The sequence below is a fragment of the Triturus cristatus genome, chromosome 4_1 (genome assembly GCF_964204655.1).
Source record: "Triturus cristatus chromosome 4_1, aTriCri1.1, whole genome shotgun sequence".
Lineage (NCBI taxonomy): Eukaryota > Metazoa > Chordata > Amphibia > Caudata > Salamandridae > Triturus > Triturus cristatus.
In genome coordinates this window covers 154051161-154067542 of record NC_140585.1, presented here as the reverse complement: position 1 = coordinate 154067542, position 16382 = coordinate 154051161, and the positions used below count along the sequence as shown (strand labels likewise).

General features: G+C 43.1%; 1 protein-coding gene across 1 annotated transcript; it reads right to left on the bottom strand.

The window, feature by feature from the left end:
- Positions 1–8103: 8103 nt before the first annotated feature.
- LOC146853743 (olfactory receptor 5J3-like) lies at positions 8104–9057 on the bottom strand. Its single transcript, XM_085650858.1, has one exon. The coding sequence runs from the start codon at positions 9055–9057 to the stop codon at positions 8104–8106; it is 954 nt and encodes a 317-aa protein (XP_085506984.1).
- Between the last annotated feature and the right edge of the window lie 7325 nt (positions 9058–16382).

The window sequence follows — 16382 nt, the reverse complement described above, 5'->3', positions numbered from 1 at the left end:
TATTTATAATGCAAAATAGATTTAAAACCATAGAAGAAAACAACTATTTTAAAATAACAAAATCAAACAGATCTGTTTAAAGGAATAACAATATAGTATCTGAAATCACATTACTCAGCACTACCCAACAGATGCACATCATTAAATTCTCATCCGTGTTGTCCTTTGGGTACCTCAATTGATAGTACAAACATCACTTACATATGAGACATTACCGCAATCACAATAAGTGAGGCCTAGGAAACATTCACTCTTAGTGGAACAATGTGCAACAGAACTCTAAAGAAAAGAAACATCTGTACATGGGGAAGTGACATTACATTTCATAACATTGGTTAGAAAGATGCTGATGTATGAATCCTCTTTGTGCAGAGTGACACAGAAATGGAAAGAAGACTTTGTCCTGAAAGATGGCTGAAAGCACATTTTTCCATTCTGAGTTTGAGGCCTCCATTGACTAACCTTAGCATAAGCAAAACGTTCGCCACTGGACATCATCATTTTAACTGCATGTCAATTTTATGTTATTGAGTTAATGCTATTATACATTTAATATAAAAATAACGATTACATGAGATGCATGGCAGTGCTGCAGTCTGGCTTATGTCCCAAATTTCAGGTTAGCGGGGGAAAATGAGCTTGATCCATTTTTGGTGCAGATGAATGCATGAATGAGCATGGGGATACTCGCTTCATTCCATTCAGCCAATGGACCCAATCCAGATGCGAAAGACTCGCTTTCTGAAGCCACAAATGTCTTTGTTTTGTCTGTCTCCTAGTTTAAATTGGCTCTGTTTCTGTAGAAGTCACTGGGGGATATATTTTCTCATGATTATTATTTTTTTAATCTCCAACTTTCGTCCTCTGAAATGTTGGTATGTTAGTCATTGTTCTTTGCAGTTTGATGGAGTATGTCAAGCAGTGTTCTGTTGACTCCTTCTACTGAGGCGCCCCCTTGTGGATGGCAAAGCACACTTGCATACTATCTGACTATAAAGATTCAGCTATAGTGCTACTAAAATGTCAAAGTAAAAATACTGACTACCAAAAAATTATGAAGATATGTGTATAGTAGCATTACAATCCCGGTTATTCCAATCATGTACACAATGGCCACACAAGGCTAGCGTCATTTAGAAAATATTTTCTGCGTTCTTTCGAACTACACAGTATGGCAAACTATGCATTGATGTTCTTGGTTTGTTTCCATATATTTACATTATATTTTGATTTGCATTGAACAAGAACTCTATGCTTCCAGTTTATTACTCACACGAATCATTGTGTTGCCTTAAATGTATAGAAGGAATTGTTTCTGAGTGATGCCATTTTTTGTACAATAGTTCCCCAACCCTGGTACATGTTAGGGCCCATGGCATCATTCTTTCTTGCGTTTGTCAACTTTTTAACCCCAAATCTCGGCTCTGATCATGCAGAGCATGCCATGCGTGCTTTCTGTATTTCCATGTTAATACTGGTGTGTTTTGATCTTTCTGGGCTAACTGTGTCTTCGCACACAATGGGCCTCATTTATGAGAAGTGACGCATCGCTGCATGAAAGCAGCGATGCGTCACTTCTCAGTGCGCCCTTCTTGCGACATGATGGATGCGTCATATTTACAATATGACGCATCATGTCGCAAGGAGTTACAGATAGGTCAGTAATTCTGACGTATCTGTAGGCGCAAAAATGACACATTGCTGAGTGTGTCACAAAAGTGACACAACTCCAGCAATGTGTCCTTTCACATGGGGCAAGCCCCATGTGAAAGGGCCTGCGTCAGTTTTACGCCTGCTGTGAGGCAGGCGTACGATATTGACGCATTTACACCCTAGAAGTGGCGCAGTGAAATCTTATAGATTTCACTGCGTCACTTCTACAATGCTTACTTACGTTGTAACGCCCACCCCGCATACATTATACCTGACGCAGGTATAATGTAGCGCAGGGGTTTACAAAGTGACGCATCTACCTAGATGCGTCACTTTGTAAATATGGTGCAACAAGGTCCAATTTTTACGCCACTGGTGCGTCACAAAAAGTGACACACCGGCGGCGCAAATGTGATGCAAGAATTCATAAATGAGCCCCAATGTATCTTGGCTCAGGCTCTCTTTAGGATCTGTGGCTTTGTGTCCTCATATTTAATTTGGTCAGGGGGCCATGCCTGGTTCTAGGCATTCAGCACATCACCTCTTCTGGGGTTAGATATTCAGGCTTGCCTCAGTTCGTCTTTTGTTACTTTCAGGAATCGGGTCATTTCTTTGTTCATTATGTTACGATGTGTGTGATTTCTGAAGATGTTTTCTTACCAGTATACGACTCTTAGATGGTTTTTAAAATGAGACAGATTACTGAGGAATTTGGTCATAAGTCTCACTCTTCTTTAACTATTTCGGTCTAAGTTTCTTTGGAGGGGAAAGTTTTCGCTCTTCTGCACAAGGCATCTGGATTCAAGTTTGTCCTAGTTAGATCTTTGTTTTAGAGTTTTATATAGCGCGAACTTGACCCGAGAAATCTGGTACCGGGGCACTTTACATGAGCACCAGTTTCTTTACAGATGGACACATTAATTTTTCTTAGGCACAAGTCATTCTCGCATTTTTGCTTTTCTCATCATGTAGGTCAATCGGTTTTAGTCAGGAAAGATGCGCTCGCTGGTTTACCCTTGCACCACCCATGATCCGCCGCATTTACAATGCGGCGCATCATGGCGCAGGAATAAACAGATGCGTGTCGCATCTGGGGCGTAAAGTTGGCGCAGTGCTGAAGTAGTGTTGCGTGCGACACGCAACTCCAGCACTCTTGCAACTTGCCCTATCTGTAACGTGGTGCGTCAAGCCTTACACCTGCTTCAAGCAGGTGCAGGGTTTTGACGCATCAGCGTTGGAAAAGTGACTCAGTGAAATCTTGTAGATTTCACTGAGTCACTTTTCAGGGGTGTTCCTGCGACGGAACGCCCACATGAAACCTGACGCAGGTTTCATGTGGCGCAGGGCTTTACACCATGACTCATCTCCATAGATGCGTCACGATGTAAATAGGGCGCAACGTGGCGCAGGGTTTACGCCGCTGCTGCGTCACAAAAGTGACGCAACAGCAGCCTAAAAGTGGCGCAAGTCCAACATAAATCTGCCCCTTTGTGCCTCAAATTTGGATCCACACTGGCAGCCTTGGAGCTTTTCTGTTATTGCCAGTTTCAGTGTCATACACCCAGGTTTGTGGGTTGGATAGATCTTTTCATGGACAGACAATCCTCACTTGTCAATAGCCCCTGATTGTGTTTCCTTTTCTTGGACTTCCCTTGACCTGGTTGACTGGCATCAACATATCATTCTGAAGGTAACTGCAGGTACCCCTTGGTAAGCACTTAGGCATTTGTGAGTTTCTTCTAGAGCAGGTCATAGACTAAATGCTTTAACTTTTGATCTGATCTCAAGCAGGAAGCAGGTGATGTGTTGGACCATGTCTCTGGCTTCTTCTCATATTTTAAATCTTTCCCTGTTGGCAGGTGCCCTTTAGCGAGTTCAGCCTGTGGTTGTACAGATCGTGGGAAATCCATGAAGAAATCTGTGGCTATGGTTTCTTTTACAAAGGTTTGATAGCAGTGCCTTTTGCTTGTGTGATGTGCTCAGCCTGTTTCAACCTGCTCCCGCGGAACTGTCACTTTTCTGTTTATGTTTATGTTTATGTTTTGGTAATTTTTAGAGCGCGCAACTACCCAGCTTAACTGAACAGATGATGGCTATGGCAGATTTTTAATGTGGGAACAGCCAAGTTTTTAATCTCTTCCTAAAGCTAAGGAGAGTTGGGGCCGTTTTGATGGTAAGAGGGAGTGAATTCCATAGTCTGGCTGTGGAAATTACAAAACATCTGTCTCCCCAGTTGGCTTTCCTTGTGCGTTGGACATAGAGCAATTTTGCCGAAGATGAACGAAGAGTTCTAAGGTTTTCAGGAGGATGGAAGGCGTCTTTGAGAAACTGCGGTCCTGAGTTGTTAATAGATTTGTACGCAATGCACAGTGCCTTAAATTTTGTGCGGCTTTTAACAGGAAGCCAATGAAGCTGTCGAAGATACGGGGTGATGGAAGTGAACCTAGGGATGCCCAGTAAAATTCTGGCTGAGGCGTTTTGTACTAATTGGAGCTTTTTAAGAACGTTTTCTTGTGCATTGAGAAGAAGGGCATTACAATAGTCAGCTCTAGCAAAGACGAGGGTGCTTATCAAATTTTTATCAGGTGAGGTAGGAAGATATGGGAGGAGCTTCTTGATCTTCTTCAAGGTGAAGAAGGAGGTGGAGACTACCGAGTTGACGTGGTGGTGGAAAACCAGTCTATCGTCAAAGATCACTCCAAGGTTACGAACCTTGGTGACAGGTTCTGGTCGTGGTCCCATCTCATCAGGCCACCATAGGGGAGACCAAACAGGTTCCAGTTTCCCGAATGTCATCACCTCCGTCTTTTCAGAGTTCAGTTTAAGACAGTTTGATGACACGTAGGAACTGATGGCGAGCATTCCCTCCTGAAAATTTGCTGCAACTGTGGGTCCATCGTTGTAAACTGATAGGACCAGTTGAGTATCATCGGCATAGGTAGTAAGATTGATGCCGTAGGATTTGATTACCCTCGCCAAGTCCGAGACATAGATTTTAAATAAGGTCGGACTTAGCTAGGAACCCTGTGGTACTCCGCATGGAAGGGAGAATGTATGAGATAGGAAAGAGCCTAGTTTTACGGCCTGAGATCGATTTGCCAAAAAGGAGGCAAGAAGATCTTTGGCCTTGTTCTGAATGCCGATTGTTGAGACACGGTCGATCAATGTAGCATGATCGACCGTGTCGAAAGCTGCAGATAGATCGGGCAATATTAATATTGCCGCACCGCCTTTGTCTAATGTCATCCTGATTTCATCAGCTGCTTTTATTAAGGCTGTTTCAGTTCCATGTCCCTGCCTAGATCCGAATTGGGTATCGTCCAATAGATTGTTTTCGTCAATGAATTTGGAAAGTTGTATATTCATGACCTTTTCGAATATTTTTGCAGGGAAGGGAAGACATGCAATAGGTCTATAGCTGGATGGGGAGGAGGGGTCGAGAGTGTTTTTTTAAAAAAAAGTGGCTTAATGATAGCCTTTTTCCAAACAGTGGGATATGAGCCAGTAGTGAACATAGTATTGCAAATGTTGGTTAAAGCGGGGGAGATGGCAACCGGGATTAGATTGAGAATGGAAGGTGGACATGGGTCCAAGGGTGATCCTGATTTAGTACTAGAGATTAGGTGGGAAACTTGTTCCTCCGAAACGGAGTTAAAATTACAGAAGGAGGGAACATTAATGGCTGGCGATTGTTTAGGTATACTGGTCGAGGAGGCCTTGTGAAGAAAGGCTGAGAAGATAGTCGTAACTTTATCCATAAAAAAGTCTGCAAGGGAGTTGCAAAGGACCTGAGACGTGTCAGGAGGGGGAACAGATGGGTTAGAGAGATAATTGACCACTTGAAATAATTTTCTTGAGGAGTTTTGAGCTTGACTGATTTGAGAAGTATAGTAAATCGTTTTTCCGAAGTAAGGAGATCTTTGTATATAGATAAGGCGCTTTTATATGAGATCTTATCTATAGGGTTGTAGTGCCTGCGCCAATGCCTCCCCAAATTCCTACAGTGTTGTCTTTGTAGACGTAGGGATTCAGAGAACCAAGGGGCAGAAGGGGATTTTCTGTTGCGTTGAGAGGTTTTGGGAGGTGCCAGTTTGGAACATGCTGTGTCCAAAATGTCAAGGTAATTGCTAGAGGCCAATGATGGATCCTGTTCCATAATATTAATGCCCTCTGTCAGCATAGATGTAAGCTGATCAGTATCAATGTTTTTCCAATCTCGTGTTGTAATAGGAGGAGATGGTCCACTTTGAAGTGGCAAGGATTTGGTTTTAATGGAAAAACAGACTGCTAAATGATCTGTCCAAATGAGGGGAATGGGAGGGGAAATTAAAATGTCAGGATGGTTGGTAAATATTCCATCAAGGGTGTGACCTGCTATATGGGTAGGATGGTTGACAATTTGATGAAGTCCTACTGTCGAAAGATCACTAATAAGGGCATTCGTGTTATTGTCGCTTAGGGATTCTAAATGAAAATTAAAGTCTCCTAAAATGGTATAATGAGGAGCTCCAGCTGTAACTTCAATTAGATTATTGAGACAGTTAAAAAAACTAGGTCTAGGACCTGGAGGGCGGTAGAGTAAAGTGCCTGTAAAAGACTGGTTGCCTGAAAGGCTAATAGAGAAGGAAAATGCTTCACAATCTCTGTAGTTGAGGTCTATAATTTTTTCTGTTTGTCCAATGAAAGTTTGAGCCCCATGCCTTCAATATTTACAGAACTATCAGAATTCAGTTGTGTGCCCTTGTCTGCCGAATACAGCGATGTCATCAACGCACATTAATTATTTTTAGATGTTAATGTCTACCTCCGAGATCTTACAGTGTTTTTCATTACTCACTGTAAGATAACTGTGGCACTGAGTATTCTTTTGCAATATTGTTAAATAAGTCGAATTGGTCATATGAAAACAGTTTTTCCTTTGTTTTGTTGGTTCATTGGATCTAATACGAACCACTATATTATCAGATGATGTTTAGACAATCTATGGTATCAGCTGCTCTGGGTGATGTGTACTGGCTGCTCACATTGCTACTCTTTTGTTGGTGATCATCTACGTATTAATGGATACCTGAGAACAACAATCTGCCAGATGTGTACACTTCTTGCTTCTCTGATTATTCTAGCTGAAAGTAAACCAGCTGTGTGCTCTTGCACAACATCAGTGAATGCCAATCTTTAGGATGGCTCTTGGAATGGCAGGCTGCAGGCAGATGCACAGGTGCCCGCATTGGCTTCCATCCCGCTCAGAGATGGATAAGACATCAGCTACCTGCAGAAGCGTCTATCTCAACTTCTCCTTCGCCCATCATAATAAGAGGGACTCTCCAATGTGCAGATTATTGGGATCCAGCTTAGCAGAGCCCTGTTAAACACTGACACTTGGGAGTCGATGGAGAGCAAGAAGAATTCAGCAATGTTCTTACCCTATTCAGAATGATGTCATAGTCGGTGATGATGGCCAATGAAACTTGAATGGTTCATCTTTGTCTTTCTTTGGTCAATAGATAGGTTCATTTTACCCAAGGCTCCTGCCGCCTTTGGGTCTCAATGTTGAACAGTTGTGACTGATCTCATTTGAGCAAGAAACCCTCACCACACCATCTTATAACTTATCACAGGGAGCTTCTTAATTTTCAAAATGGTTAGTATGTCACCTCATAACAGTTTCATTTCATTTTATGAAACTAGCTGATATGAAAAATGGATTGAACTCTCAGTAATTATGCATCAAACTTGAAATCCTTCTATTCTGCCTCAAGTTCCTTTTTGCTATGCATCCTGATATTCAGACTCTCACTTTTACCACTGCTCCTATCTCACAACAATATGACTGCATCTCACATCTGCTATCTTATTTTCCTTTTTCAACTAAAGGCCTTTATAATATCTGTCAGATTAATCTATTTTCCAATTATTGAATTGCCCATACCGACAATAAAGAAATTGTTTATGAAATGTGAATGCATTGCACTAATAGGTGCCAAATTAATTGACTGACTCCTATAACATGTTACATTTTATCAGCTGTTTGAAGCATTTTTTCTTACTTTTCTAGTTTGTATTTAATTTCTGTCGGATGTAAAATAACAATATAAAGCAAGTTTATTTCCTATTCCACCACCTTACTTTATTTAAAATATATTTTTAAATTTCTAAAAATGTAGCCTACCCGTTGCAACCTAAATTTGCTGCAGTGTAAATCTTAGAGAGTTTAGAACACGCTGCTGATCGATCACTGGTCTGCCACACAAAAGCTGCATAACTTCTGTAGAAATGCAATATTTATGTATATTTAGCAGTTGTTTGCCTAAAAGTAGCCTAGAAGTGTCTATCGCCAAGTATATCCATGAATGATAATGTGGGAATTACTTTCTGGCAAACATACACATCATATTTCTTTTCAAAATGTAATTATAATAAATACAATGCGAAGTATAATCCATGGTGAACTCAGTTGTGGGCCATCTTCTTGCTCATGAAACCTTTATCACTCCTTATAACTCTTTTCAGAGCTGCCTTTATTTCTTGGTTCCTCAGGGCATAAATCATGGGGTTCACAAGAGGGGTGATGACAGTATAGATCACCGACAATAGGCGACCTTCCGACATGGCGTAACTGGACGCAGGGTGGAGGTAGGTAAATAACATGGTTCCATAATAGAAAGTGACTACTGTGAGGTGGGATGTGCAGGTGGAAAAGGCCTTGGATCTACCTGTTCTGGAATTGATTCTCAATATTGCAGCAATTATATAGATATAAGAAATAATAGTTATCATAAAACATCCTAGTCCCACAATTGCACCAGAGATAAAAACAAGCACAATATTGATAAAGGGGTCAGTACAAGACAGTTTGAAAACTTGAGGAACATCACAGAAAAAATGATTAATTATTCTGGGGCCACAAAATGATAATCGGCATATGGCGATTGTGTGCATCAATGAACTGAGGAAACCTCCTGCCCAGGAACCAGTGACCAGCTGACCCCACTGCCTTACAGTCATGATGGTTGCATACCTCAAAGGGTGGCAGATGGCAACATAGCGGTCATAAGCCATAACGCTCAGAAGAATAATTTCTGAGTCGGCAAAAAAAATGAAGCAGGAGAATTGAGCAATGCAACCAGAAAAGGATATGGTCTTCACGCCCAATGAGAGGTTCATGAGCATTTTGGGGACAGTGACTGATGAGGTACATATGTCTATCAAGGAGAGATGAATAAGGAAGGAATACATGGGAATGTGCAGCTGTGCATCTACCCAGATAAGGGTAATAATGATGAGGTTTCCAAATATGGTGGTCATGTAGATCAGTAGCAATGCCCAGAAAAGGGGAAACTGAAGTTCAGGCAGGTCTGTAATTCCCAAAAGGATGAACTCATTCCCAGCTGTATTATTCTTCATTAAAGCAAATCTAGTAAGGTTCCTATGTATGGAAAACGATATAAAAGGTGCATTCAAAACACAAATTGATACTTTAAAAAGACATTAATTTTATGTTGAACTTAGACTCCGATTGTAGTTTCTTGCTGCATCGATAATCCATTGAATTGTAACTGGAGGTAGCGAAGAACTTCCATATCTCAAAATGTTTTACTTCTTTTCCACATTATGTGAGCAATCTCCTGCTGCAAGAGAAAGAGCGAAGTAAAGAAACACAAAATGTATCAACCAGTACTGATCTATCTTCTTATGACTATTCACAAAGACAGAGGTTCATTGTTGTAAAAATGTTGTCAAGTTAAATAGGTTTTAGGGCTAACATCCTCCATTACCATGGCAGATCATTATGGAGTTTCCTTCAAATAGTATAGTTTTTTTTCTATCATAGGTTTTCCTGACTTAAAACACAAACATAAAAGCAGCTGAGCCTGCTAATCAACAGGCTATGAAGAGGGAACCATGTGCACATCACTCAAAAAAGATATTGGAGGAAGTTGTGCACATATCCATATAGAAAACTAAATAGACACAACCACAATACATAGTTGACTTGGCCCTTTTGGCAGGTTCACCCCTAAACTTTTTGCCTGTCTCTTAGCCTTTTCCCTGTGTAGTGTTGGTGGTTTTTGGCCTCTGCGCACTTTAGCACTGTGACCCAGTGTAAAGTGCTTGCACGCTCTGAGTGCGCGTGGTGAGATTGGCCTGCCCTCCCATAGGAATGCAAGGGGGATATGTGTGTCCATAGTAATTCCTGGTGTGAGAAGAGTGCAGGGTCGAGTTTAGCATGTGCGGACTCGTGAGAATAAATGCTGTGCAATGGTGTGCACAGATTTAGTGTGACTGGTGGAGAATTGCCACTTTTAGAAGTTGGCATTTCTGTCTGCGGTGTACCTGCCTACCTAATATGGAGTACATGTCTGGCTTGTGATTGACAGGTGCTGGATGGTGTGGGGAATTCCAGGAGCCAAGCTGAGTCAGCCCAGTGGTGAATAGAGAGATCTGCATCTAGATGGGAGGGAGGAGTTTCACCTGGGACCTGAATAGGACTGTGCCTTCCCTCTACAATGCTGGCTCCACCCCCTGTGGTGCGTCTGAGCACCTAGCCCCCACCTGACAAAGGAGAGAGGAGCTGAGCACAACAAAGTACTCCAAAGCTCCCCCAAACCAGTTGCATCTGGTTTTCCCCCAGCCCTGTGCTGACAAAGGAAAAATGTGTATATAAGAAGGGGCTGTGACCCCATGAAAATGTTCTGTTGTGCTTGGGATCTTGAGGGGACACACTGCCAGGAGGAACCGCTGCGGGACCCAGCTGCTGCTTCTTGAGGGTCCCTGCGTGCTGGCCTGCCTGGCTGCGCATTGCTGGGGTCTCCCCAACACCAAGGACTCTTCCTTTTTGCATTCGTGGAGACTTTGTGGCACCTAGCGCCTGGGAGCGCTTTTGTGCAGACCTGGACTATTTTTGATTGCAGCACGGAACTGCAAGCATTTTGAATAGGGATTCCCCCGCAATTGCCATTCATCCAGCAGGTGCCCACCCTGCATCTGTGCACTATGGAATCCGAGTTGGAGCCCACCCCGCTAATTTATGCGGGTAACCGAGCGGGAGCCCACCCCGCATCGGTGCCTTGGAGGCGGGTGCCCACCCCGCATCGCGGTTTGTTTCTGTCCGATGTAGCGGGTGCCCACCTCGCATGTTTATGCATGCTTGATGCGGGTGGCCACCCCGCTTTTGTATTTTTTTTAAACAGGAGCCTACCCGGTATTGCCCTCACACAGAGGAATCGCAAGAGAATCACTGCCGCGGCCCGGAAGCTGCCTGACTGTGAGCAGGGCGCTCTTCACGAGGCAGGAAGCGGACGGGAGCTCCTGTGGAAGGGAAGGAAGAGGAAGCCAAGAGTCCGGACGGAGGGCGGGAGCCTACCCCGCCTCCGTCTGTGAGGAAGTCCCGAGAGATGACAAGGTGAGGGAGAAGCCCCATAGGCTCACGGGACAGAGCTGAGAGGACTGCCACCACAACGGGGACCTCGCGTGTGACCGGAGCCCCGCCTGAAAGGTGCAGCGTAAGTGAAGTCCGGAGGGCTTCCGCAGTCTAGCCGGTGAGTGGGGCCTGTGACTTTCCTAAGTGGTACCAGTGTTGTTTGAATCTTCACAGCGTCACCACTGTGGCGGGCCGCTGCAACGTTGTGGAGGCTATATTGTTTCGGAATCCCAAGGTGGGGCTCACAAGGCACTAGTAGTGCCAGTGGCTGTTTTGTGGCTTCCCCAGCTGTCCTGCGAGAGCGCAGGCAGCTGCAACGCTTTGGGGCATTCATCTTCTCTGTTAGAGTCCCAGAGTAGGACTCCCGGGGGGCACGCTGAGTGCACGCCCTCATTGCTTGTGGAGCATTGTATTCGGCGCAAGAGGCACAGAGAGTGCCAGGGGAGTTTGGTTCGCCACAGCTATGCAGCAGTGGGCAGCTGGAACGTTTGGCTCCATTGTTCTAAGAGCCTCAGTAGGCACAGTGGTGCCAGCCCCATTCTTTTCCTCAGGGGCTCAGGGGGCACGCCGGTACCCAGGCTCATTGTCACAGCTGCCCAGCACTTAGCGGGCAGCTGCAACATTTAGGTTGTGCCCTTGCGTGCTTTGTTTTCGCTGCTTTGGCAGCCAGCCCTGACTTTACTGGACATAGGGTGCAGAGTTCTAAGTTGGCGCATAAGGTGGTTTGCTGATTGCATAATATGTTTTATGCCTAATATGTGATTATCACCGCATAGTGTGTTCCTAACTTGTACCAATAGTTACTGGTGGTGCTCTTCATTTACCATTTGGGCTACATTTCCAAGTGGTGATTTGTGATGGTTTTGACAGTGGCCCCATTGGCCCTGTCGTGTGTAAATAGTCCCCTGTAAAAATTGCCCAGTGCCAGTTGGCACAGTGTAAACTTTGTGATTATGTTTCTAATGTATTTATGACAATACAAAGGCTATTTTTATATATAACCTTGTGCGGAGTTCCTTTTGTGGTGTACCTAGGGTGTTGTTGCTGTGTGCGTGCGCAAACGCTTTACACATTGCCTCCGGGATAAGCCTGACTGCTCGTGCCAAGCTACCAAGGGGGTGAGCAGGGTTTTTTTGGGCGTGTAACTTCCTTGCCCTGACTAGAGTGGTGGTTTCTGCCTGGCTTTGGCGCAAGCCTTAGCCAACCAGAAATCCCATTTCTAACAATACAAATAAAACTATTCACCTACTTTCCCCAGACCATGATATAACACATCTGCAAACAATTTTCGTAGCACTTTAAGTGAAGACAATAACCCAGCGCATTGGCCATGAACAAATCCAATCAAACAATGGATGGTTTTTCGATAACTAAAGGATAGTGGTCAGATATGATTCATGGACACTTCTCAATGTGTGTCCCCTGGGCCAAAATGAAGGATGTAAAAAAATAATCCAAACAAACATGCTTCCGATGGGTAACTGAGAAAAAAGTATATTCCGTACCAGATGCCTTAACCACTTCGCTGCTAGGCCTCCACCCCCTATTGGTAAGCCATTTTTTTTCTCATTTGGTGTATTTCACGCTTAGGCCCCTGTAACTTTTTGTCCACATAAGGTATCCAATGTCCATGCCAAATTTGCGTCCTTTTCTTCCAACAGCTTGAGAATTCTAAAGGTATCCAGGGATTGTGGATTCCCCTGGGTGGAACCTAGAAGTTGGCCAAAATACAGCACATTTTTGTTTCTTTAAGACAATATGGGAAAAAAATGCTGCAGAAGAAAGTGTCAGTTTTTTCCCTGCAAAAAGTATCAACAAAGGGTTTGTGGTGCTAATATCACCATCTTCCCAGCTTTCAGGAACAGGCAGACTTTTGTCAGAAAACCAAGCTTTTCTACTCAGTTTTGGCATTTTACTGGGGCACAGCCAATTTTTTCATATTGTTTGTGCTTTCAACCTCCTTCAAGTTAGTGGTAGAAATGGGTGTGAAACCAATAATGGATCCAGGAGAACTATACATTTCAGAAAAGTAGACACAATTCTAAATTCATCAAGGGGTCAGTTTTGTAGATCCTTAAAGGTTTTTACATAGAAACTAACAATTGAAATAAAAACATATTGAAAATGAGGTGGAAAAAAACAGCTATTAGTGACAATATTTTCACCTGTGACTTCTTCAAAGTATGGCAGATTTTTAAAAGAAATATACCATTAGGTCCATTTGATCCTTCTGGTTGTGGGGATATATAGGGATGCAGGTTCACCAAGAGCCCTAGGTACCCAATAATTGAGCTGCATCTTGCAATGGTTTTTCACTGTGTACCGGACATATAGCAATTCATTTGGTAAAATATAAAGAGAGAAAAATAAGTACCAAGGAAACCTATATATTTCCGAAACTGGAACAAAATATATAGGTTAGAAGCAGAGGTTATTTTCATATCTCTGAAATTGTGGGTACCCATACAGGCATGTCAATAAGAGAACATTTTTCAAAAGTACTTAGTTTTTACACATTGTTTTACATTTGAATGGCAGAAATGCAGATGAACTAAATTGGTAATAACACTTGTTCTTGTATTCTGTGTTCCCCTAATGGCACCTCACTTGTGTGGGTAGGCCTAGTGCCTGCGAAAGGAAGTGGTCCAACACGCAACTTGGACACATCACATTTTTCCAGTGAAAACTGACCCTATTTTTGCAATTTGCCTTGCTGTGAATTTTTAACCCTGGCTCAGTCAGCACCTAGGGAAACCTACCAAACCTATACATTTAGTAAAACTAGACATCCAGGGAAATCCAAGATGGGATGACTTGTATGGCTCTCACCAGATTCTGTTACCTAGAACCCCTTGCAAACCTCAAACTTTGTAAAAAAACAACAAATTTTCCTCAGATTTCTGTGATGGAAGCACCGAAATATGAAGGAAAGGCAAAAACTTCCAGCCACCCAGAATCTCCCAAAGTCTTCTGATAAAACTGGTACTTCACTTGTGTTGGTAGCGTTAGTACCCACGGCAGGAAATGGCCCAAAATGGAAAGTGGATGCGTCACATTTTTCCACTGAAAACGGACCCTTTTTTGGCAATTTGCCTATTTGTGGATTTCAGACCCTAGTTCTACCGGAACCTAGAGAAACCTAGCAAATTTGTACATTTATAAACTCTAGATATCCAGGGGAATCCAAGATGGGGTGACTTGTGCTGTTCTCACCAGGTTCTGTTACCTAAAATCCCTTGCAAACCTCAAACGTTGACAAAAACAAAAACACATTTCTCTCACATTTCTGAGATGGAAAGTTCTAGAATCTGCGTGGATCCACAAACTTCCACCCACCGAGCCTTTCCCAAAGTGTCCCAATAAAAATAGTACTTCACTTATGTTGGTAGCCCTGGCGCCCGAGACAGGAAACGTCCCAAAACGCAATGTGGACACCACATTTTTCCAATGAAAACTGACCCTTTTTTAGCAATGTGCCTAGTTGTGAATTCTGGACCCTAGCTCTGCCGGAACCTAAGGCAACCTGTCATACCTATACATTTTTAAAATGTAGACATCTGGGGAAATCTGAGATGGGGTGACTTGTGTGGCTCTCATAAGGTTCTGTTACCTAGAATCTCTTGCAAATCTTTGTAAAAAAAACAAAAAAACACAAATTTCCTGCAATATTTGTTCTAGTATCTGCGTGGAACCACAGACTTCTACCCAGCCAGCCTTCCCCAACGTCTCTCAATAAAAATGGTACCTCACTTGTATGGGTAGGCCTAGTACCCGCATCAGGAAACGGCCCAAAACACAACATGGACACATCACATTTTTCCAATGAAAACTGACCCTTTTTTCTCAATAAGGCTAGTTGTGGATTTTGGACCCTAGCTCTGCCGGCATCTGAGGAAACCTAGCAAACCTATACTTATTTGAAAAACTAGACATCCAGGGATCCAGGATGGGTGACGTGTGTAGCTCTTACCAGGTTTTGTTACCCAGAATCCCATGCAAATCTCAAACCTTGTTAAAAAAAACAAATTTTCCTTATATTTATGTGATGGAAAGTTCTGGAATCTGCGTGGATCCGCAACTTTCACACAGCCAGCATTCACAAATGTCTCTCAACGAAAATGGAACCTCACTTGTGTGGGTAGGCCTAGTGGTTGCGATGGAAAACATCCCAAAAGCCAACGTGGACACGTCACATTTTTTCAGTAAAAATTGACCCATTTTTTTGCATTGTACCTTGTTTGGGATTTTGGACCGTTGCTCTACTGGGACCTAAGGAAACTAGCAAACTTATACATTTTTTAAAACAGGGAATCCATTAAGGGGTGACTTGTGTAGCTCTCATCGGATTCTGTTACCGAGAATCCCTTACAAACTTCAAACTTTGGAAAAAAAGCAATTTCCTCACATTTATGTGGTGGAAAGTTCTGTAATCTGTGTGGATCCACAAACTTCCACCCAGCCAGCATTCACCAATATCTGTCAATAAAAATGGTACCTCCCTACTGTTGTGGGGGACCTAGTAACCACCACAAGAAACAGCCCAAAACACAACGTGGACACATCACATTTTCTAGTGAAAACGGGCCCTTTTTTTGCTATGTACCTAGCTGTGGATTTTGGACCCTAGTTTTTCCGGCACCTAGGGAAACATACTTTTTTTAAAACTATGTATCGAGGGCAATCCACAGATCGGGTGATTTGTGTGGCTGTCACCGGGTTCTGGTACGAAGAATCCCATGCAAACATCAAACTTTGTAAAAAAAAAACACATTTTCCTCACATTTCTGTGATGGAAAATTCTGGAATCTGCGTAGATCCGCAAGTTTGCACGCACCCAGAATTCCTCAAAGTCTGCTAATAAAAATGGCACTTCACTTGTGTGGATTGGCCAAGTGCCGGTGACAGGAAACGGTCCAAAACGTACTTTGGAGACTTCAAAGTTATCAACTACAAAAAGACCTTGTTTTGCGAGGGTGTCACCTGTGATTTTGATCTCAGACTCAGCGGCCAACAAGGGAAATCTACAAATCCCAGACATTTCTGAAAACTAGACACCCAATGGAGTCCAGAGAGGTGTGACTTGCATGGATCCCACAACGTTTTCCTACCCAGAATCCCCTGCAAAACTCAAATTTAGCTAACAAATCTTGTTTTCCTTACATAGTCTGGGCTTGGTAGGATTCCCTTGATGGCCACCGAGCCCGGGACCAAAAATGCATGTGAAACTCTTGCCAAACCAGGTTGTGTAGAGACGGATTATTTTGATGTTTCCCCAATACGTTTTAGGCCCTTGCCTGTCGCAAGTGCT